At 40.4% G+C, this 21833-nt stretch overlaps 1 protein-coding gene across 1 annotated transcript in view; it reads left to right on the forward strand.

Annotated features, from left to right (window-relative positions):
- Nucleotides 1–16292, forward strand: part of SPATA17 (spermatogenesis associated 17) — a 216913-nt gene extending 200621 nt beyond the window's left edge. The window contains exon 10 of the mRNA XM_044288798.1: nt 16148–16292. Within this exon, the coding sequence (XP_044144733.1) occupies nt 16148–16228 (81 nt within the window). The 3' untranslated portion in view covers nt 16229–16292. The remainder of the gene's footprint in view (nt 1–16147) is intronic.
- Nucleotides 16293–21833: the final 5541 nt, after the last annotated feature.

Genomic DNA, 21833 nt, shown 5'->3' on the forward strand with positions numbered 1-21833 from the left:
AAAGTGTTTAGTTTTCTGTTATGCACTGATGTCACTTTCAGAGGTGATATGTTGATTGGACAAGGTCTAGCTCCTGCCACACACGAGGGAAGCTATAGCATTGGAAATGTGTTATTACATGGTAGCCATTCAGATGAAAGACTATCCTTGTGATACATTGACATTTCGAGTCCATTAAAACACGAGCTGCTCTGCATTCTGGCTTATAGATGGGATGTCTCAGATGTAGGACCCCCTTCTAAGACAACCGGACAGGGAAACTTCTTGCAAATTCACAAATTTACTTGTAAATGCAGAATCCTTTTACAGAATAATGTTTGATTGGCGCCACCACCTTGCTGTGCTCTTTTTAGTGACCTTTTATGCATTTTTTTGTAAAAAAAAAAAAGTTAATTCCTACTTAAAATACATAAACACGGTCATAAAGTCAAGACAATTTGTGTCCACAGAATTACAAGTCAACTCGTGCAGCATAATGTGGCGGAATAGATGAGCCAGCCTTGCTTGTTTAGTAAAACGCTTTGCCCGCGACATATTTCACAGAATGCACTTTCAGTAGTTTGCAGCACTTGTGATATGGCGTTCGTTACCGTGGGCTAATTAGCATGATATATATTCAGGATAAATTTGTAGGTCATTAATGTAAATGTAAATTGTAAGGTCGTGCAGAATTACATGCTTTGCCTTCAGAAAATTCAGGTTAGCCACTCAATGATAGTAAATTACGCCATGCCTAATAAATCCATATAGTTAACGCTTCCACTCGGCTGTTTGCTGGAGTCTGATCCTCTCCTGGACTTGTAATTTCATTGTTATTTTATAGTATTGCTGCAATTTCTTTATAGTTCACTTTAGTGATGAAGTTGAAGAGCAATTTCACCCGAATGTAATGAGCAGTCACAGAGTAATAAGGATAGAGCATCACAGCAACGTGGCATGATCTAGGAGTCGCTATAAAATGAAAGAAAATAGACCTCGTGCACATGAGCGTGTTATGGCTTCATGGATCCGCGTCCTTCTGACCCATTACATAGCACCTATAGAGACGTAGGGGTCCTTACTCTAACACCGTGTACCTCTGATTTGATTTGAGGATTTTTTTTTAAATATTACTGATGAAGCCAACAGCATAAAAATAGTGGCAAGCTCTATCAAGTCCCACATGTATGGATGGAGACTTCTATGGGAAAATGGCTCTGTAAATATGGCAACCAATGGAACATGGTGCCGCAGTACCAGAAAGACTGCCTCTTTAAAGGGAACCTGTCAACAAGAAATTTACTGGTGAGCCAGACACAATGCCTTGTAGGACTAGTAGACTTGTCTCTAACATCATTCTGGAGACTAAAGTACTGTTAATCCATATGCAAATGAGCAGTTAAGTGCACTGAGGGCAAGGCCAAACAACTCTGCGCACCCTTGCTCTCCCTGCTTCCTTTGCTAGTGCCCTCATCGCGTTCATGATTGACAGGGCCAGGTTCCTGCATAGTCATCACTCCTGGCCCTGTCAATCAAGAAGGAAAGGGACGGGCTGGGAGAGGAAGGTGATGCAAGGGTGCACAGAAGGGCTTGGATCTGCCCTTGTTGCACTTAACTGCTCATTTTACTTGTAAGGAATCGTTTTAAAGATTTTATTCAATATGAATAAATTTGACCCAAATCGAAAATACTTTGATTGCCCTAAAAAGGTGTATATGACAATCTGTGGTCTCCTAGGACTGATATTTTTTCTCTCTTGTATTTCTCACTTTTTAACATATTTTTAGATATTTTTTCTGTGTATCTCCCCTTTCAAACTCTTAACGTGAAGACAGTAAATAATGTCAAAGTGACACCGATAGCTATGGATGAATAAATGGCTGATGGTGTTAACAAACAGTCTGTTTAACCTGTTATCGACATGCTCCATACATGTACGGTGCATGTCCTCTCTTTAATTATGGCATTTGGAGGCTGTTATAGCTGCCGCTTTCACACAGTAGACACCTAGAGCTAATGTCTGTGATTGGCATTAACATCGATCACAGGCATTCAACCCCTCAGATGTCCTGGTCAATTGCATCGGCATCTGAGATGGCTTTCCCTGGAAGCACTGCGCTCCCAGTGTCACAGATGATGTGTGGGTGGGAAACTCCACACTGAGCACAGGAGAGAAGGGGATAGGAACCAAGCCTGGAAACTAAAGTAAATGAGAAGGTCACCTCCTAGAACAACCCTAATCCAAGTCCTGACTCACTATCAGTATGAACTGACCTCGATGGTAGGAAAGTTCATACACAGGAACCTAGAGCCCTAACACACCCTGTAGGGCCCTGGAATAGTGACAGGACTTGAGACAACCTTTTCCTCCACCAGAAGGATAAACAGGAGTCTCCCTCAGGCCTAGATACAAAAGATAGGGAAATACAACAAACAAAATACAAAAGGAAAGATGACTTAACTTCACGTGGAGCAAAGGCAGCGCCAGGAGCTCCACCGAGATCCAACAACCATCTAGCTCAAAGTCCAGAAACTGAAGCTATAAACTGCACCCCCAGCAGGGGTAAGCAGAAATAAATAGGGGAAGTTAAATGATCCACAAGGAACCAGTCAGATTAACCCACATGTTGCCAGTCTCTCTGATCTCTTGGCACCTGTCACAGGTGTGTTCGTGACACCCAGGGCCCAAATGGTTCTCTGCACAGCGATCAGGGGAGTTATTCATTCGCTGTGGTAGCCTCAGTCTCTTTGAAGGATCTGAAGATACCACGCTAATACACAGACATAGGGCAGGGCTTCATAGGAACATAGAACAACTCCCATAGGCTGCGGTGGTAATTCATTGCAGTCTATACAAGAAGCGATCAGAGGATTGCATGTTCAAGTCTTTTAAGTGGACTTCAAAAGAAGTGAAAAAAGTTTTAATATACAGTTGCAAGAAAAAGTATGTGAACCCTTCGGAATTATATGGATTTCTGCACAAATTGGTCATAAAATGTGATCTGATCTTCATCTAAGTCACAACAATAGATAATCACAGTCTGCTTAAACTAATAACACACAAATAATTAAATGTTACCATGTTTTTATTGAACACACCATGTAAACATTCACAGTGCAGGTGGAAAAAGTATGTGAACCCCTAGACTAATGACATCTCCAAGAGATAATTGGAGTGAGGTGTCAGCCAACTGGAGTCCAATCAATGAGATGAGATTGGAGATGTTGGTTACAACTTCCCTGCTCTATAAAAAAAAACACTAGTTCTGGGTTTGCTTTTCACAAGAAGCATTGCCTGATGTGAATGATGCCTCACACAAAAGACCTCTCAGAAGACCTACGATTAAGAATTGTTGACTTGCATAAAGCTGGAAAGGGTTATAAAAGTATCTCCAAAAGCCTTGCTGTTCATCAGTCCACGGTAAGACAAATTGTCTATAAATGGAGAAAGTTCAGCACTGCTGCTACTTTCCCTAGGAGTGGCCGTCCTGTAAAGATGACTGCAAGAGCACAGAGCAGACTGCTCAATGAGGTGAAGAAGAATCCTAGAGTGTCAGCTAAAGACTTACAAAAGTCTCTGGCATATGCTAACATCCCTGTTAGCGAATCTACGATACGTAAAACACTAAACAAGAATGGATTTCATGGGAGGATACCACAGAGGAAGCCACTGCTGTCCAAAAAAAACATTGCTGCACGTTTACAGTTTGCACAAGAGCACCTGGATGTTCCACAGCAGTACTGGCAAAATATTCTGTAGACAGATGAAACCAAAGTTGAGTTGTTTGGAAGAAACACACAACACTATGTGTGGAGAAAAAGAGGCACAGCACACCAACATCAAAACCTTATCCCAACTGTGAAGTATGGTGGTGGGGGCATCATGGCTTGGGGCTGCTTTGCTGTGTCAGGACCTGGACGGATTGCTATCATCGAAGGAAAAATTAATTCCCAAGTTTATCAAGACATTTTGCAGGAGAACTTAAGGCCATCTGTCCACCAGCTGAAGCTCAACTGAAGATGGATGTTGCAACAGGACAATGACCCAAAGCTTAGAAGTAAATCAACAACAGAATGGCTTAAACAGAAGAAAATACGCCTTCTGGAGTGGCCCAGTCAGAGTCCTGACCTCAACCCTATTGAGATGCTGTGGCATGACCTCAAGAAAGCGATTCACACCAGACATACCAAGAATATTGCTGAAACAGTTTTGTAAGGAGGAATGGTCAAGAATTACTCCTGACCGTTGTGCACGTCTGATCTGCAACTACAGGAAACGTTTGGTTAAAGTTATTGCTGCCAAAGGAGGTTCAACCAGTTATTAAAACCAAGGGTTTACATGGTGTGTTCAATAAAAACATGGTAACATTTAATTCTTTGTGTGTTATTAGTTTAAGCAGACTGTGATTGTCTATTGTTGTGACTTAGATGAAGATCAGATCATATTTTATGACCAATTTGTGCAGAAATCCATATCATTCCAAAGGGTTCACATACTTCTTTTTGCAACTGTATAAAATGTTTTTATCACCCCCCTTTCCTCTTATTAAAAATAAAAATAAACAAAAATATAAAGATCATTTGCACCACCGTACCCCAAAATGCCCGTACTGTTAAAATATAAATGTATACATTCCATACAGTGAACTCCGTAACAGAAAAAAAGTTCTAAATAGTCAAAAAAACTTATGAAAAGTGATTAAAACATCATACACACTCCAAAATGGTATAAAACAAACAAACGTAACAGGTCAGTTTTCTGCATAGGAAATGTAAAAAAATTAAACCCATAAAACTACTGCTCAATTGGATTTTTTTGCAATTCCACCTCTGTTACAATTTTTTTCGTGTGGAATATTAAATGGTGCCATTAAAAAGTTCAATGTGTCCCACAAAAAAAAAATTATGGCTTCAGAAAGGCAGGGAGTAAAAAAATGAATCTGCGAAAACTATAAAATTGGCATGTCCTCAAAGGGTTTAAAAGCCACTGCGCCATCAAATTTTTTATACATTTTAAAGTTAAAAACTGCTCCAAAAATTGTCCCTTTTGGGGGGAAAGGCACAAAATCTGCAGCCAAAATACACACTGCCTGCAGTGTCGGACTGTGCTGTCTAGGGCTCACCAATAAAATTTATTTTGGAGGCCCACCATATGGATACATCCAAATATTAACTGCTCACACAGCAGCAAGACACTACAAGATAATTGGTTATGGAGTTCTTGCAGCAACTTTGAGAAGGCAGGTCTCTGGGAAAGGAGAATGCCGGCTGTCCTGCCTTTGTACCTAGAAGTCATCTTAGCCAAATGAAAGTGTCTAGAACAGTGATGGTGAACCTTTTAGAGTGCCCAAGCTGCAACCCAAAACCCACTTATTTATCACAAAGTGTCAACACGGCAATCCTGTCTACGCCCTGCGCTGATGAATGGCAGGAACAGTCTAAGGCATATTGGTACGCCTTAGACTTATTGCAGGGCATAGGTGCCCACAGAGAGGGCTCTGAGTGCTGCCTCTGGCACCCATGCCATAGGTTCACCAACACTGGTCAATAATAATAAACTGGGTAGTTTCATAAATATCTACTCAGTTTTTTATAGGCTGGTTGAAGTGCTGTACACTGCCTATCTATATGTAGTGCAGTAAGTCTACTGTTTTATTTACCACTTGTGCATGGATGGGGGGGACAAGGGACCCACCTTGTTCAGGGGCCCACTGGGCATTTCACCTGTCTCCCTGTGAGCCTGGCTACCTGTAAGGCTGGAAAATACGCTAATTGTACACTTATTAACTTCAGAAGCTTTGCAACAGTTTTTTTTGGGGGGAAAAATGGACAATTGCACAGTGTCCAATGCAACTGTGATGTTTAAACTATCACCCATCAGTAGATTTGGGTATTTTTATATAAATTGGGCAGCTAACTGGTTCCTGTGCATAAAATAAGAATATGTAACCAGCCTAATCCCTGTAACACACGCAATAAAGTACCTCAGCCCATCCTCTCCCTAATGATAAAACCTGTCTTTCTACCTAAATATATCTTCCTATAACACTATTCCTAAACTGCCTCCCTTGTGTGTATAATTGCTGCGTCTGTGAAAGACATGTCCTATCACATCAGTGGCTGAGCTCAGAATGGCGTGTCTGATAGGGATCGAACATAGTGCCTGATAGACCAGCGAATATCCTTCCTCCTGATTGGCTGTCAGACTGACTTTAAAGGGAATCTGTCAACCCATTTTTTGACCATTATCTACAGTAATACATGAGTAGTACTGCAGATATGGAGTCCAGATCACTATTTTTATTTTCCTACTGCCTCCTGTTCCCCAGTGCTCAGAGGTTCTTTGAAATACATTGTCAGGACTGCCGTGCATCTGCCCATGAGTCCTCTCCATTATGTAACAGCACAGCAGTCCAGACTGTGTATTTCAGTGAAGCTTTCAGCACTAACAACTGGAGAACCGGGGACAGTAGGAAAATGAAAAATAGTGATCTGGACTACGTATCTGCAGTACTATGCATCTATTACTGTAAAAGTTAGTCTAAAATCGGGGTGACAGATTTCCTTCCCTGTTTCCCTGACTAGGGTACTGAATTTGATATGTAAAATGGCAGGTGCCGTTTTGCACAATTCGTCTGAATCAAAATGCCAAAACTTTGGTTTCGGTTGGAAATAGAAGTTTTGGGAAATTTGTAACAACATTATTGTAGAATCGATTCGCTCATCTCTAACAGAGAAAGTTAATTGAACACATATAAAAAAATTAAAAAATTCCAAGCTGATATTAAATGTCGGCCTTTCCTTCAGAAATCTCCGATGCCCGTGCAATATAACATTTATTTCATATTTTCCATCTATTGTTATTTTTTCCTTTCTAATAGACAACACATAAAGCTCGGTCATATTGTGCCTCTTTCTATAGGAGCAATAGAAAAAAAATACTAATCACGGTTCATCCAATTATTCTGCCGCCTTATGGACAATGCATGAGGATGTCTGGAATTAAGAATTATTGGCGCCGAGTGCTTTCAATGGCTGAAATATTGTAAACTTCTTTCACCGGGGCCAGCAACGGTGTCAATGTACTTTGTGTGAAAAGTGCAAAAGAAGCATTAGTGTCTGACACAGCTACTTGAAATAAGTGAAATTAATGGAGCTCTATTCATGTAAGACAAGGCCACCAAACCCCTTTCATGCTGCTTACAGACGAAAAAAAAAAAGTCAATACGTTTTTATTGCTCGCAGCTGACCTACATTTTGCTCTACAAGTGCCAAGCCCACTAATTGGTTTCAGTTGTGAGAAAAGTTTGCCCCCGACCAAAACCTAGGGGTAGATCAATCAATCTCTCTTAGGGTAGCTTAGTGGTCTCCTGGCGATTGGAATAAAATACGTGTTAGGTGGGAAAATGATTGTAGTAGGCATAACTGTCACCCGGCGACATTAATATATCTAATGTGTTTTTGAGCAAAGAGTTAAAGCTGAGGATGCTTCTCGCTCCCTAGCTGCACAGCTCAGCAGTTTATGCCAGTGAGTCAACGAGATTTCCGTTTACAGTGTTATGGCAGAGAGTGGCGAGTCGATAAGCTACAAGCTTGAGGTCAGCGATCACATTTTTTTAGAACGGTTCGGACAAATCCAAGTCAAAATGTCCTCATTGTGCTCTATGACAAGCCAGCCTGGTAGAGGTTAATGTATTGTTGACGTGACCACTGGAAACAACCAGGACCACCTTAAGTGGTTCTTGATGACATATCTTTAGATTAGACCATCAATATCTTATTGAAGGGGGTCTGGCACCCAGCAGCCCCATCGTGCAGCTGTCTAGGGCAGCTGCCGGAAACTGTACAGGGGATGAAGCTGGAAGCAGAAATTTCCATACAATGTGTAGTGGAGATGCCTGGATACTGCAGCTCAGCTCCCACTGAAGTAATGGATGCCGACACCAGAGATCACACAATGAACAGAGACTTCTGCTTCCGGCTTTGTCCACTGTATAGTTTCCATTGTCGGCAGCTTCCCTGAACAGCAGATCAATGGGGGTGCTGGGTCTTGAACACACACTGATCTGATATTCATAGTTTATCCTGAGAATAGGCCATAAGTACCAGAACCACTGTGTAGTGAACGTGCATGAGTACTACAGCTTAGCTCCCACTGAAGTGATGGGTGCTGAGCTTCAGGATGCTGGCATCAGAGATCACACAATGAACAGAGACTTCTGCTTCTGGCTTCATCCACTGTTTAGTTTCCAGTGTCGGCAGCTTCCACGAGCAGCTGTTCAGTAGAGGTGCCGAGTGTTGGACCCCACTGATCTGGTATTGATGACCATTCCTGAAGATAGGAAAACTTACAGAAGGCTGATAAAGTAATAAAAAAAAACTTCCGGAGTCTTCTCCTATCTAGCACCGCCACTCTTCTCATCCGGGCTGCAGTCATGGCGTATTGTTTTGGCTGCTGTGGTGACATCCAGTATACTACTGCGGTCAATTACAGGCCTCAGCGAAGACGTGCCATACAGCACTCAGTACCAGTGATCAACTGCAGTGGTATACCAGATGTCACCTCTACAGCCAAAACAATAAAATCCAGCTGACAGGATAGAGTATCGGAGGGGGCTTGGGGAGGTTAGTTTAGGTTTCTTCATTATCTTGGAAGTCTCCCTGCAGTTTGCCCCAGAAACTTTCAACTCGGACAACCCCTTCAATCAGTAATTCTAATCACTGTCGATATTAAAGGGATATACAATTTTGGCAAATACATTTTATTCAGAGTTTGAATTTCTCATTGTTTTTAAGATGTCTATGAAGATCTCTATCCACTGGAGATCTTCAGTAGGATACCATTAGCTTTTACAGGGCGTAAAAATGTGTCCCACTCTTGTGATGGATACAAGTGCACAGAGGTTACAGTACAGTACAGTTACCCGGCTATGTCCTGTAACGAGCTTAGCTTCTATCCACTGGAGACAAACAGTAAAGATTTATATTGAATAGCAGCAAGCAGAGATCTTGAAAACTAAGAGGAATTTATACAGAAATGTATTAGAAATGTGTATAGATTTAATACAGAGAATAGCCTATATTTCCTGAAAGTGTAATACCCCTATAACATACATGATAAATATATTTAAAAAAATCCATGGACAACATTTTTTCTGTGGAAATCTTATTGGAAGCAAACGATTTTAGACTTTGACACATACTTGTGAAAGCAAATATAGACATGGCTATACAAATGAGGATTTTATCACTTAGTTTGACTTTTTAATCACAGTGGTCTAAAATTATATTCCTTGTCGCCTTATTGTGGATGACGTCATAGAAACATTGTAGATGATGACCCTGAAACGTTGTAGATGACCTAAAAACATTGTAGATGATGACCCAGAAACATTGTAGATGATGACCTGAAAGCATTGTAGATGATGACCTACAAACATTGTAGATGATGAACCAGAAACACTGTATATGATGACCCAAAAATACTGTAGATGATTTATAAACATTGTAGATAACCTATAAACATTGTAGATGATGACACAGAAACATTATGTATGATGACCCAGAAACATTGTAGATAACCCAGAAACATTTTAGATAACCTAGAAACATTGTAGATGATGTCGTAGAAGCATTTGGATGATGACCCAGAAACATTTTAGATAACCAATAAACATTGTAGATGATGACCTATGAAAATTGTAGATGATGACCCAGAAACATTGTAGATGACCTAGGAATGTTGTAGATGATGACCCAGAAACATTGTAGATGATGACCTACAAATATTGTAGATGATGACCCAGAAACATTGTAGATGACCTGCAGACATTGTAGATGATGACCCAGAAATATTGTAGATAACCCATAAACATTGTAGGTGATGACCCAGAAACATTGTAGATGATGACCCAGAAACAGTGTAGATAATTGACTGCAGATGAATACCCAGAAACATAATAGATATTTTAGATGATGGCTCATAAATCTTGTAGATATGTATAACAGGTGCATGGCACTGTGCGCCTCTAAAGTGGCTATTTTACATCACAGCCTTCCTTTGGAGGTCTGTAATAGGAAATCCTCCCTCCAATAGAAAGCTCAAATTGTATGTGAACAGAGCCCTACCTGAGATGAATCCTTTTTAAGAAGAAATAACATATCATAGAGAAGTCAGTATGGGCAAGGAAATTGACCATGACTATGAGTCATATCTTTAAAAATGTAACTTCCATAAGAAATCCAATTTTACTAATTTCTCTTTTGTTAACTTTTTTTGTTGAAAATAACTTTTTTTTTATTGCCAAGACCATACTTTTCTCAGCACATAAGCTTTCAGGAAATGCCACCAACTTTGATGCTAAATCTTGAGATGTGTATTTGGCCTTCTCATCAACATATGCTCTGACACATAATTACCAGCTGTTTTGTGCTATAAATTGTAGACAAAATCATCCTCCAGGGTGGCCGTAATGTGAGGACTCCAGTTAGAGTATACCGTAAGGCCCTCAGTTGCCATGGAAACAGGGGCAAGTTGTACAATGAAAACCTAGCATAAGTAAAAATATTAAGATTCTCTCCAACGCCGAGAGGATGAGGTCAACGCTGCTGTTCCACCACTTGCATTTATCATTACTGATCCAAGGGCATCGGGAAAAGAGAGAGTTCACATATAGTTTTCAAACTTTATATATCCCTTAAGACTTTAGTTGAAGTAAAAGAGATGAAAAGTTCTTCATTAGATTTCGCAGACTTTGTATATCCTATGTGTAGTGCTACTCAAATTTCAGATTTTTATATTGTTTTTGAATCTTTTCTGTTTTTTTTTGTGTATTTGTAGAATTGGTGGAAAATGTCTTCTGTGGTGTTAAGTCATCTACATTTAATTCAATGGTATAAATTAACATTTTTTTTGGCACTTACGATTCTCCCATTTCTCCTTGTACATAGGAGACTTGGGAATCTTGACAAATTTTGAACAGTTTAAATGCTCCTTAGAAGTCATCAGTTTGTATTCTTCAGGGGGTCCTGAAATCAGGCTTTATGTACAGGAAATGTCAGTCTCCCGCTTTCTAGTTTCTTGGGTTTTCTGCTCAAAAAGTCAGTAAGGAAATTTGGCTGATTTATTAAAAAAAAAAAAAAGGAAACGTAAAAGGGTAGGCTTTTATGGAAAATGTGGATATAAGAGGGAAAAAATAATAAAAATATATCATTATATTCAATTGATTTTTTCTTTAAGAAAAGAAATCCTACAATCTAAAATTAAAGGAAAAATTCTAGTAAAAATATATATTTTTGTATTTTCTTTATGAGGGTTTTTACTATTGCAAGTAAATTATACATGCTTTACTATGAAGATATATAGATATAGGTAACTATATTTTAAAAATTATTTTTTTTGTTTTATCAGTATATAATATTTATATTGTGATAAAATTACTGCACACGAAGAATCTCAAGGTTACAATTTTTTTTTTTATATTATATGCTATGGCGATTTATTGCAATAAATTCACACACATGTATAAATCCAGCATTTGCATTTATTATGAAATTAGTTATTCACAACTCATTATGCTCATGTGTTATGTTTTATCTGAAACTATTTTCCTGCATTTTGCTTTTCTTGTGGCTGTTTTTGTTGGCATTTCTTGTTTTGACCAAAAATGCTGCTGCCAGAGGCTACTGTAGTGAAATATATAAAATAGTACATTAAAGGAGGTGCTACCACGGCCATTGTGACAATTTTATGGTGTCAAAAAGTCAGGAATTCAGGAATTTTTGTGCAAGCATCCTTTCCATAAAATGTAGTTTTTATCAGTGGGGGCTTATCTGGAGGGTGGAGTTTTGAAAAATGTGATTTGGCAGTTATGGTATTTTATGTGGGTTAGGTGTTTTTTGTCGGTTAGTGTTTTTTTTTTTCAAATCGTGCATTTTGGGTATGACATTAACACATAGTCTATTCTATAGGACTTCAAAAACTATCAGAGAAAGTGACCGTACAAAAAAAAAATCCCCACCAAAAATTCTGTTTTTAAAGGCAGATTTTGAACCTAAGTAAGAAGTGGATCCAGCAGAAATAGAACATAGTAGCCCTTATTTTTAAATCTATTCCTGTTTTTGGATAAAAAAAAAACACCAAAAAAAGCCACAAAAGTGGCACGTGTTATTCCAGCCTTGAAGTTGATGCAGTCTTTTGTGACGCTTTTATTGCTTTTTTGGTGCAGTTATTTGTGTCTTTTTAATTGCTGTTTTTGGAGCAGTCAACACAAGAGAGGATATGAAATAAAGATGTCTTTCCTTTATATTATATATTTTTTCTTTTGGCTCCACTCCCAACATTGATTTCAAAAACTCCATCAAAAACAACATCAAAAACTGCACATGTGAATCCAGCCTAAATAATGAGTGATCCACTAAATCAATGCACTCGGTATTGGCTCGGTATCAGCATCTCCTGGCTGGAAATACATACAGCGTACAATAAGACTACCTCGTCCACGTTATTATTTTCATTCTTTTTTTTTCCTGTTCACGTGTTAATTCTACAGCCAGCCTTTAAAAACATACTACTGCACTAACATGTCATTTTCATGGATTGCACTGAGTATTAAAGCCCTTTCATTTACAAGGTGAGATAGGAGTCATATTACATAATCTGCTGCAATTTATGAGAATAAGAAATATCACTTTATGTTTCTGGGCATTAATTAGTTGAAATTACTGGAAACAATCAGGAAATTGATGTCAATTGCTCCTGTTGCCAGAGAAACTGGACAGTTTAAGACCTTCCTTATGGTAATCATCATAATTATCATTCATTACCAGTAGGTTTGGTTATGACTTAACTCCGACATGGCCGGATAATGTAATAAATTAGGGTATTTATTCAAGAAATTAGGAGAATAAGAGGTGTCCAAATATTTTTTTTATTTTTATTGAAGGAATTCCTGATAAAGAATCATTCCCCAGCTTTAAAATATATAGTCGAGCCATAGTAATCAGCGTTAATAAAATAGTCTAAGAATAAAAGTACTCTAACTTTTAAGACTATGTTGTTTTTGGATTTAGAATTTTGTTTTGATTTATTATGTAATATTTATAGAAATCGGAGCTGCAGTTTTCAGAAATCCTCGCAGAATTAATGATAAGATTCTGGCTACCTGCAGCCACCACTAGGGGGAGCTCAGCAGTGTATTGTATACTTTGTTATTATTGAGTTCCATGTATAAACAGTGTAGTAAGCGCCTAATCGCCTCCTAGTGGTGGCCCCGAAAACCAAAATGGACATTCATAATAGCGCGCAATGGGCAGGCATTAGGACAAACATTTCGATATTTTCTTTATAGCTTACACCTGCCTACAGCTCTCCGGATCAGAGTTCCCACCTCCTATTAATACTGCAGATGCCATGGACAATAGTGACCTCGGCATCTGAGCAGTTGAATAAAGTGAAGGGGGGTCCACCTGTAACCCAATTGCCCCCTGTGATGCAATCGCAAGACAATGAACAGTTGTTAGTACTTATCTTTTACTCCCATAATAGGATAACGGGGAATGTCCCTGGTGGAGCTAAAAAATAAATTAAAAAAAGCGTAAGAAATAGTTTTTAAAAATGTAACAAGCAAAAAGATAAAACATAAAAAAATAAACATAATTTATCTACTGTTAAAAAAGTTGTTTATTCCCTAAAAGAGCTCAATACACTTTACTAAGCGTTGGTGCGGCCTCGTCTGGAATATGCAGTTCAGTTCTGGGCACCAGTCCATAGAAAGGACGCACGGCAGCTGGAAAAAGTACAGAAGAGAGCGACTAAACTGATAAGGGGCATGGAGGGTCCTAATTATCAAGATATGTATGTATTTAGTCTTGAGAAGAGACGTCTAAGGGGGAACATGATTAACTATACAAATATATAAATGGGCCATACAAAAAATACGGTGAAAAACTGTTCCAAGTAAAATGCCCTCAAAAGACAAGGGGGCACTGCCTCCGACTGGAGAAGAAAAAGTTCAGTCTCCAGAAGTGTCAAAGCTTCTTTACTGTAAGAACTGTGAATCTGTGGAATAGACTTCCTCAGGACGTGGTCACAGCAGGAACAGTGGACAGTTTCAAAAAGGGTTTAGATGAAGTAAATGACATTAATGCTTATGAAAATGCGTAGAAATCTGAGTCTCACTTTTTTCTGGAATTCACATCCCCACCTATCCCTTAGTTGAACTTGATGGAGGTATGTCTTTTTTCAACCGTATCAACTATGTAACTACTGTATGTAACTATATATAAACAGCAGCTATTCCCCCCCCTTAGGCCTCATGCACATGGCCGTTGCCGTATTGCCGTATTGTGGCCCGCATACAGCAGGTCCGCAATACACGTACACCGATCACAGATGCGGACCCATTCACTTGAACGGAAGCACGAATCGGAAGCCCACAGAAGCACTACGGAGCACTTCTGTGGTGTTTCTGTCCGTGCCTCAGCATCGCAAAAAAATAGAACATGTTCTATTTTTTTTACGGTGCGGACAGATCACGGACCTATTTAAGTTGAATGGGTTTCGTTCCGTCCCGCCCGCCGCACTGATGTTCCCCGTGCATTGCACGGAACAGCCGCACAACAGCCATGTGCATGAGGCCTTAGAGAGATTTGTCAATGATAAAAGAAAAAAAGTTTTAGGTATCGGAATATGGCAACAGAAACCCAATATTTTTTAAATGGTGTTTAATTTTTTAAAAGTAATAAAACATAAGAAAAAGTATATAAATTTGGTATTGGGCTACTGACCCACAGAATAAAGTTACCATTCCATTTTTACTGTTTTTTCACAGTTAAGGGTCCATTCACATGTCCATATGTCCAAATTGCGGATCTGCAAAACACGGATACCGGCAATGTGCGTTCCGCATTTTGCGGACCGCACATCGCCGGCACTCTCATAGAAAATGCCTTTTATTGTCTGCAATTTCGGACAAGAATAGGACATGTTTTTTTTTTGCAAAACGGAAGTGCAGATCCGCAAATGCAGATGCGGACAGTACATTCCGACCCCATTGAAAATGAATTGCGAAACGGATGTGGACCCATTTTGCGGACGTGTGAATGGACCCTTAGGCCCCTTTCACACGGGCGAGATTTCCGCGCGGGTGCGATGCGTGAGTTGAACGCATTGCACCCGCACTGAATCCTGACCCATTCATTTCTACGGGGCTGTTCACATGAGCGGTGATTTTCACGCATCACTTATGCGTTGCGTGAAAATCGCAGCATGTTCTATTTTCAGCGTTTTTCACGTAACGCAGGCCCCATAGAAATGAATGGGGTTGCGTGAAAATCGCAAGCATCCGCAAGCAAGTGCGGATGCGGTGCGATTTCCACACATGGGTTCTAGGTGACAGTCTATTCACTGTATTATTTTCCCTTATAACATGGTTATAAGGGAAAATAATAGCATTCTGACTACAGAATGCTTAGTATAATAGTGCTGGAAGGGTTAAAAAAAATAAAAAAAGTTAACTCACCTTATCCCCATGATCGCCTAGTTCCCGGTCGGTCTGTTCTTTAGCTGTGGCTAAAGGACCTGTGGTGATGTCAGATCACATGCTCCATCACCATGGTGATGGACCATGTGATTGGAGCATGTGATCTGACATCACCAAAGGTCATTCAGTCCACAGCTAAAGAACAGACCGGGATCTACACGATCATGGGGATAAGGTGAGTTAACTTTTTTATTATTTTTAACCCTTCCAGCGCTATTATACTAAGCATTCTGTATTCAGAATGCTATTATTTTCCCTTATAACCATGTTATAAGGGAAAATAATACAATCTTCAGAACATCAATCCCAAGCCCGAACTTCTGTGAAGAAGTTCGGGTTTGGGTACCAAACATGCGCGATTTTTCTCACGCGAGTGCAAAACGCATTACAATGTTTTGCACTCGCGCGGAAAAATCGCGGGTGTTTCCGCAACGCACCCGCACATTTTTCCGCAACGCCCGTGTGAAACCAGCCTTACTGTGTTTGTCTTTTTTACAGTGAATGCCATACAATCAAAACCCAAAAAACAATAGTGGAATTGTTGCCTTGGACAATGAATAAAACATTTTAAGAAAGTTTTTCAGGTTATAAGACTTATATCCATTGTTTTTTTTTCTTTTCCACAGGACTTCAAAACCATCTTTACACCCATCCTGCTCTTTGACAAGTATGGCCGCACATACTCCAAAGCTGGACAAGCCGTATAATGCTTTGTGCTTACAATGAAGTCATACGGGAAAATGCACAAGTTACTACCAAAGAAGCAGCAATATTTTCTATACCATACCTGTATTATCAATGAATACTTTCAATCCAAAAATTAAAAAAGATGACGTGCATCCAAAAACTCCAATAAACCTTTTTGTGTTTGAAGCTTTTTAGTATTACAACAAGGGTACAATCCAGTGTATTATAGTAACTTTTTCCTGTGCTTTAGAGCTTCTATACACATAAAAGTGGTCTGGCATTTTTATACTTGTGCACGTGTATATGCATTTTTAGAGCATTTTCTTCAATGGCATTTATTTGATCAGGGTAGGGAAAAATGCTGTGATTTTTTTTTTTAAATGCTATGAACACTAAAAAGCACCGAAATAGAAAAAAAGCCACTGTTAAAAATCTCATGTTTGTACTGCATGTCATAATTCCCATAGACTTACTTGCAGGGAAAAAAAAAAAAAAAAAAAGTGTAAAACGGAAAAAGTTTGCAAAAACACCCCCCAAAAACATGTGTAAAGCTAGGGCTCTATAGCGACACTGGTCGCGTGATAGATGTCGCGAAGTAGTGCTGATCCCATAGAAATGGGAGTTGCAAAAAAAACCCGAAAACTGCTGAATTTTTTGCGAGTTGTGCTGCAATCCGATTCATTTTTTGGGATCAACGCTAGGCTGAGATCCTGGCCGAGACCAACGTCGCCATGTAGCCCTAGCCTAAATCCAGGGTAAGGGGATGTTTAATAAAATTCCCTTAATGTTTTGGTTGTTTTTGAATTTGCCCAAATTTATCATCATGATGTGAGCACACTACTGTGTTGGTTTAGACTGTGTCATATATTTATCCTCAGGATAGGCCACCAATATCTGATCAGTGGGGGTCTGACACCCAGCACCATTGCTGATTCGCTGTTCTCGAGTAGCCCCGGCAGCACAAATTGGCACCAGAACTACATATTCATTGTGTAGCGGACGGAGGTCGGATCAGATATTGATGGCCTATCCTGAGAATTAGGCTAGGTCTACATGACGACATTTGTCGCGCGACATTTTGTTGCACTAATGTCGTGCGACAATTTTTATAATGGCAGTCTATGGTGTCGCACTGCAACATGTGACATGCTGCGACGCGACAGTCGCAGAAAATCTATTCGAGATGGATTTTTCTGCGACTGTCGCGTCGCAGTCGCAGCATGTCACATGTTGCAGTGCGACACCATAGACTGCCATTATAAAAATTGTTGCGCGACATTAGTGCAACAAAATGTCGCGCGACAACTGTTGCGCCCTATCTGTCGCGTGACTTTTTGTCGCGCGACAAATGTCGTCGTGTAGACCTAGCCTAAGCCATCAGTATAAAAATACTGGAAAACCCCTTTAAGGTTGAATAGCCTTTCGAGTGAAGTGTCCACACCCTTCCCCTCCAGGATTCTAAAGTAGTATTTTTGCTGCAATGGCTGGTTTTAAGGGGTACTACTATTTCACAAATTATTACTCCAGTTTCAACAAAATATGATTTGCATAATGAAAAGGTATACAGTTTTTCATATTGATTCCTCTTAAAGGGGTTGTCCAGTATTTATTTTTTAAATCCCATCCCCACCCAGGGGGACCTGTGAGGAGAGCTATACTTTCCTTTTCCCTGCCACTCTGTTCTGTGACCTTGACTTCCTGGTTGTCTTCACTTGACTTCCTATCCCCACCTGTAAACTTCCTGCTCGGATGAGGTGACATGCGCCACTGCATCCAATGACTGTCCTCGGCGGGGACATATCCTCAAGCGGTACATCACTGCTGGGTCACGTGCCTCTTGGGGAGCATCACTGCTGAGGCCAGTCATTGGCTGCAGTGGCACATGTGACCTTGTCTGTACAGGAAGTTTACACTCAAGGCCTGGAATTCTGGTGGAGACAGCCACGAGATGTTCCATGGGTCCTGCTGGATGGGAAGAAATTAAAGAAAAATTTCTGTACAACCCCTTTAAGATCAGATTTATTTTCTGGGGATTAAAATCTTTACTGGTCATCAGATGATCACATAAAGCTCTGATACACAAATATACCACATATTTATTGCTGAAATGTCTGTCCCATCCAGAAATGTCTTCAACAAATCATTCTCCAAACCTCAGACCAGATTTGTCTCCCACTGCTCTGTTGCAATTAGAAGCAAGGAACTCAGCCTCACCCTTTTTATAAAGAGTCCCTTTATTTTTGACCATTGTAATGTGGTCAGTGCCACTTGATACGCAGTACTTTCTAAATGATTTTGTTTATCAATCAACATACCATGTTGATGGTCTCCATGTTCTCCATCCATTTAAAGCGTATTGGTTTATGCAGACACAGAAGAAATTACATTATTCTTGCAACAAGCTAAAATGTCACTGAAGGGCTGGCATTGTTCTAAAAAAAAAAAAAAACATTAATTGCCCGCACAGTCCCTGCTGTTACCGCTCCACTGTCCCCGTGCTCCCAGTAGAAATTTCCAGCACTCCAATCGCTGTTCTCAGCGGTCATGTAAGCAATGATCTACCAGACTACCTCAGATGACCACTGAGGCCAGTGAATGGCTGCAGTGATCACATAGAGTGATATGACTGCTGCAGTCCCGGAAAGAAAGACAACAGGTACCGCCAAAATGGTGCAACTGGAACGGTGGTGAGCATTTAAAGCATTTCCGGCCTTCTGTAAAAATTTTGTGGGTCTCGTAAAATCTGGTTGTCTGGCATAGGAGCTCAAACCCAGCCTGTCCTATGTGCCAGGAAAAAATGTACTCACCTGTCCACATCCTGACCTTTCCAGCATCGCAGCTCCTTTCCTAGCAACTCCACATCCCCGACGGACTGGAAGTGGTTTAAACACTTGATCGCTGCAGCCAATCACTGTCCTCAGTGGCCCCATGTCCTGGAATCGCATATCACTACTAGACCAGTGATTGGCTGTAGCAGTGATGAGACCAAGCCACTTCCACTCCATTAAGGGAAAGAATCAGCTAGGAAGGGAACCCATGTCCTGGAACGGTGGTCGTGTGGACAGGGGAATGCATTTTTTCTCTCTTTGGCACACAGGGATTTCTAGGCCTCGGACAACCCCTTTAAGTACGTGGTATTTCTTCACTGTTTCTTCTCTGTGGGGTTATCACACAAAACACATAATACTGTAAGTGTTAATTTTGTGATCGTCTGCTGTGTATGTAAATTACTGGATCATTTGAGGTATTATCTATCAGCCTGTTTTTCTAGTTCTATTAAATTAATTGTTAACCACACAATCTTAAGTACTATGAAAATGTCAAAGATTTAGAGAATAAAGTCATGTTTATAAACTGGAAATATAAGAACAATCTTTCACTGGATACAATGAAAATTAAAGGAGTTGGGCAAAATTAGGGAAAATATGGCCACTTTCCATCAGAAACAGCGCCACACCTGTCCGTCGATTGTCTCTGGTACTGAAAAAACAACCAAAGTGATTCTATAACCAGATAAACATGGGTCCTATTATTTAAACAACACTAAACAAAATAAAAAAAGACCCTAAAATGTTGTCATTTATTATAATCCTCTACAAAGACCCCTCGATCAGGTTATATACATAAAAATACATATCCCAGTCAGTGACGAAGAAAATAAATATGGTTACACCATAGGGGAAGGTAGTTAGGCAGAGGAGGGGGAGTATTGGAAGGGTGGGGATATCTTTCCCTGGATACACCCTATTGCTCACCCCTAAAGCCTAGAGGAATCTCCTAATGGTGGAAACCCTCCACCCTCGTGCCTACCCTAAATACCCTAAACAGACCCTAATATAGGGGTAGAGGCAAACCCCTATATTAGGGTCTGTTTAGGGTATTTAGGGTAGGCACGAGGACAGAAGGTTTCCACCATTAGGAGATTCCTCTGGGCTTTAGGTGTGAGCAATAGGGTGTATCTCTGTTACTGAAACTCAACCTCATTGAAGGGAAAAGGGCTCAGCTCTCCTTGAATTACATGGAGCTAAGATGTAATGCCAAATACAACCCATAGACAAGTGTGGCGCTGTTTCTAGAAGAAATAGGCCATGCTTTTCTAATCCTGTACATCAACTTTAAATACTAATTGTGCCAGAAAATCTTCCTTATACCAGTCCAACAGAAGCTCCTTGTTACCCATCTGGCCCAGTTCTAGCCCTGTTTCCTGGTGAGTGGCTGAGGTCCTTGCTGATCATCACACTTCTTCTCCACTGCCCCAGCTCCTGTCTACTGCTGTAGCCATGCTCTGACTGCAGCTCTCTAGTCCTGACAGCACAGTGATGTCTTCAAGCTTTCCCTGCTGTCTTCAAGATGACTTCAAGCTTTCCCTGCTGGTTGATGTTCATACCTTCTCATGACTTTCCTTCCTTGTTTTGTTCCTGGTTTTCACTCTTCATCTACCGTAATCCTCACCCCGGCCTTATTTCTGGATATTGCTTCTGTCTCACCCTTGGAATTGTTCTTATGATACCTGTACTGCCAGCTCTAACCTTTGGCTTCCTTCCTGACTATACCCCCACCTTGTTTTCTGGCTTGTCGCATTCTGGCTACTGTTCTTGTGATGACCCTTGGCTCCTTTCCTGACTATGCCACTTCTTCTTCAGCGTTACTGCTGCCTATCCATGATTATTCTGGGGACCGGACAACCTGAGTATCTTCCTGCAGAAAAGTCCATACCTCTCTGTGAGGGTTAAGGTTGAAAACCAGAGGAAACCTGAGGCTCTACATCCCAGTCTAACTAGTGGCAACCTTACTTAAGGGTTCTACCACTAATATAAATGTAACCTGCCCAACTGATATTGCTGTTATATTACTTTCTCCAAATACCACCATTTATCAAAGCTTCCTTGGGCAACTTTGGAACAGCAGCAGCAATGGACTGGAGGAGGTATTGCTTCTTTTATGTTTTAAAGTCTCTCTTCACCCCACTGCCACCATTTTTTTTTTGTCTTGCAGGAAAACCCCTTTAGCATAGATACTATTCAGCAGGATTTGTGTGATGTCATCAGAGCAGGCTTATAGGGAGTCATTTACGAACAGATATACGCCACTGTCACACGCCATGTTGCAGCAGAACCTGCAAGTTCTTCCCCAGTCATGCCAGCTCATGCCGTCTGGTTTAGGCATAGAAAATGGTCTAAATTTAAGACAGCTAGGAAGCTGTCTTACATTTAGAATCGGCAGTGGATGCGCTGAAGATATGGAGAGACCAGCGCCTCTAAATGACTTTGGCAATCCACCACCAGCGCAGGGCCTTATTAAGACCGGCATCTAAAATGGCAGTTTAAATAAATGTGTTCCATAGTTGTGAAGACCAAAAGTAGCTTTGTACAAAGAAGTATGTTTCCATGTTCATCTGTAGAAGGGGCTGTGCCCCGATACCTGCTATTTTAAAGAATAAACGTACTTTGGATTCAAGTCGGCCAGCGCTCGTGTCCTGGTATTTCATTGCTGGTCACCCTGCAAGTTTGTGTCTACACATGTGACTGACGTCTACTCCACCTACTGTGACGGGATCTAGATGCATGCAGCTAATCCAGCCAAAACAGATTCAAATTGCTGCCATAGTTGTTGTGACGCCTTACA

This window comes from Bufo gargarizans, chromosome 4 (genome assembly GCF_014858855.1).
Source record: "Bufo gargarizans isolate SCDJY-AF-19 chromosome 4, ASM1485885v1, whole genome shotgun sequence".
NCBI lineage: Eukaryota > Metazoa > Chordata > Amphibia > Anura > Bufonidae > Bufo > Bufo gargarizans.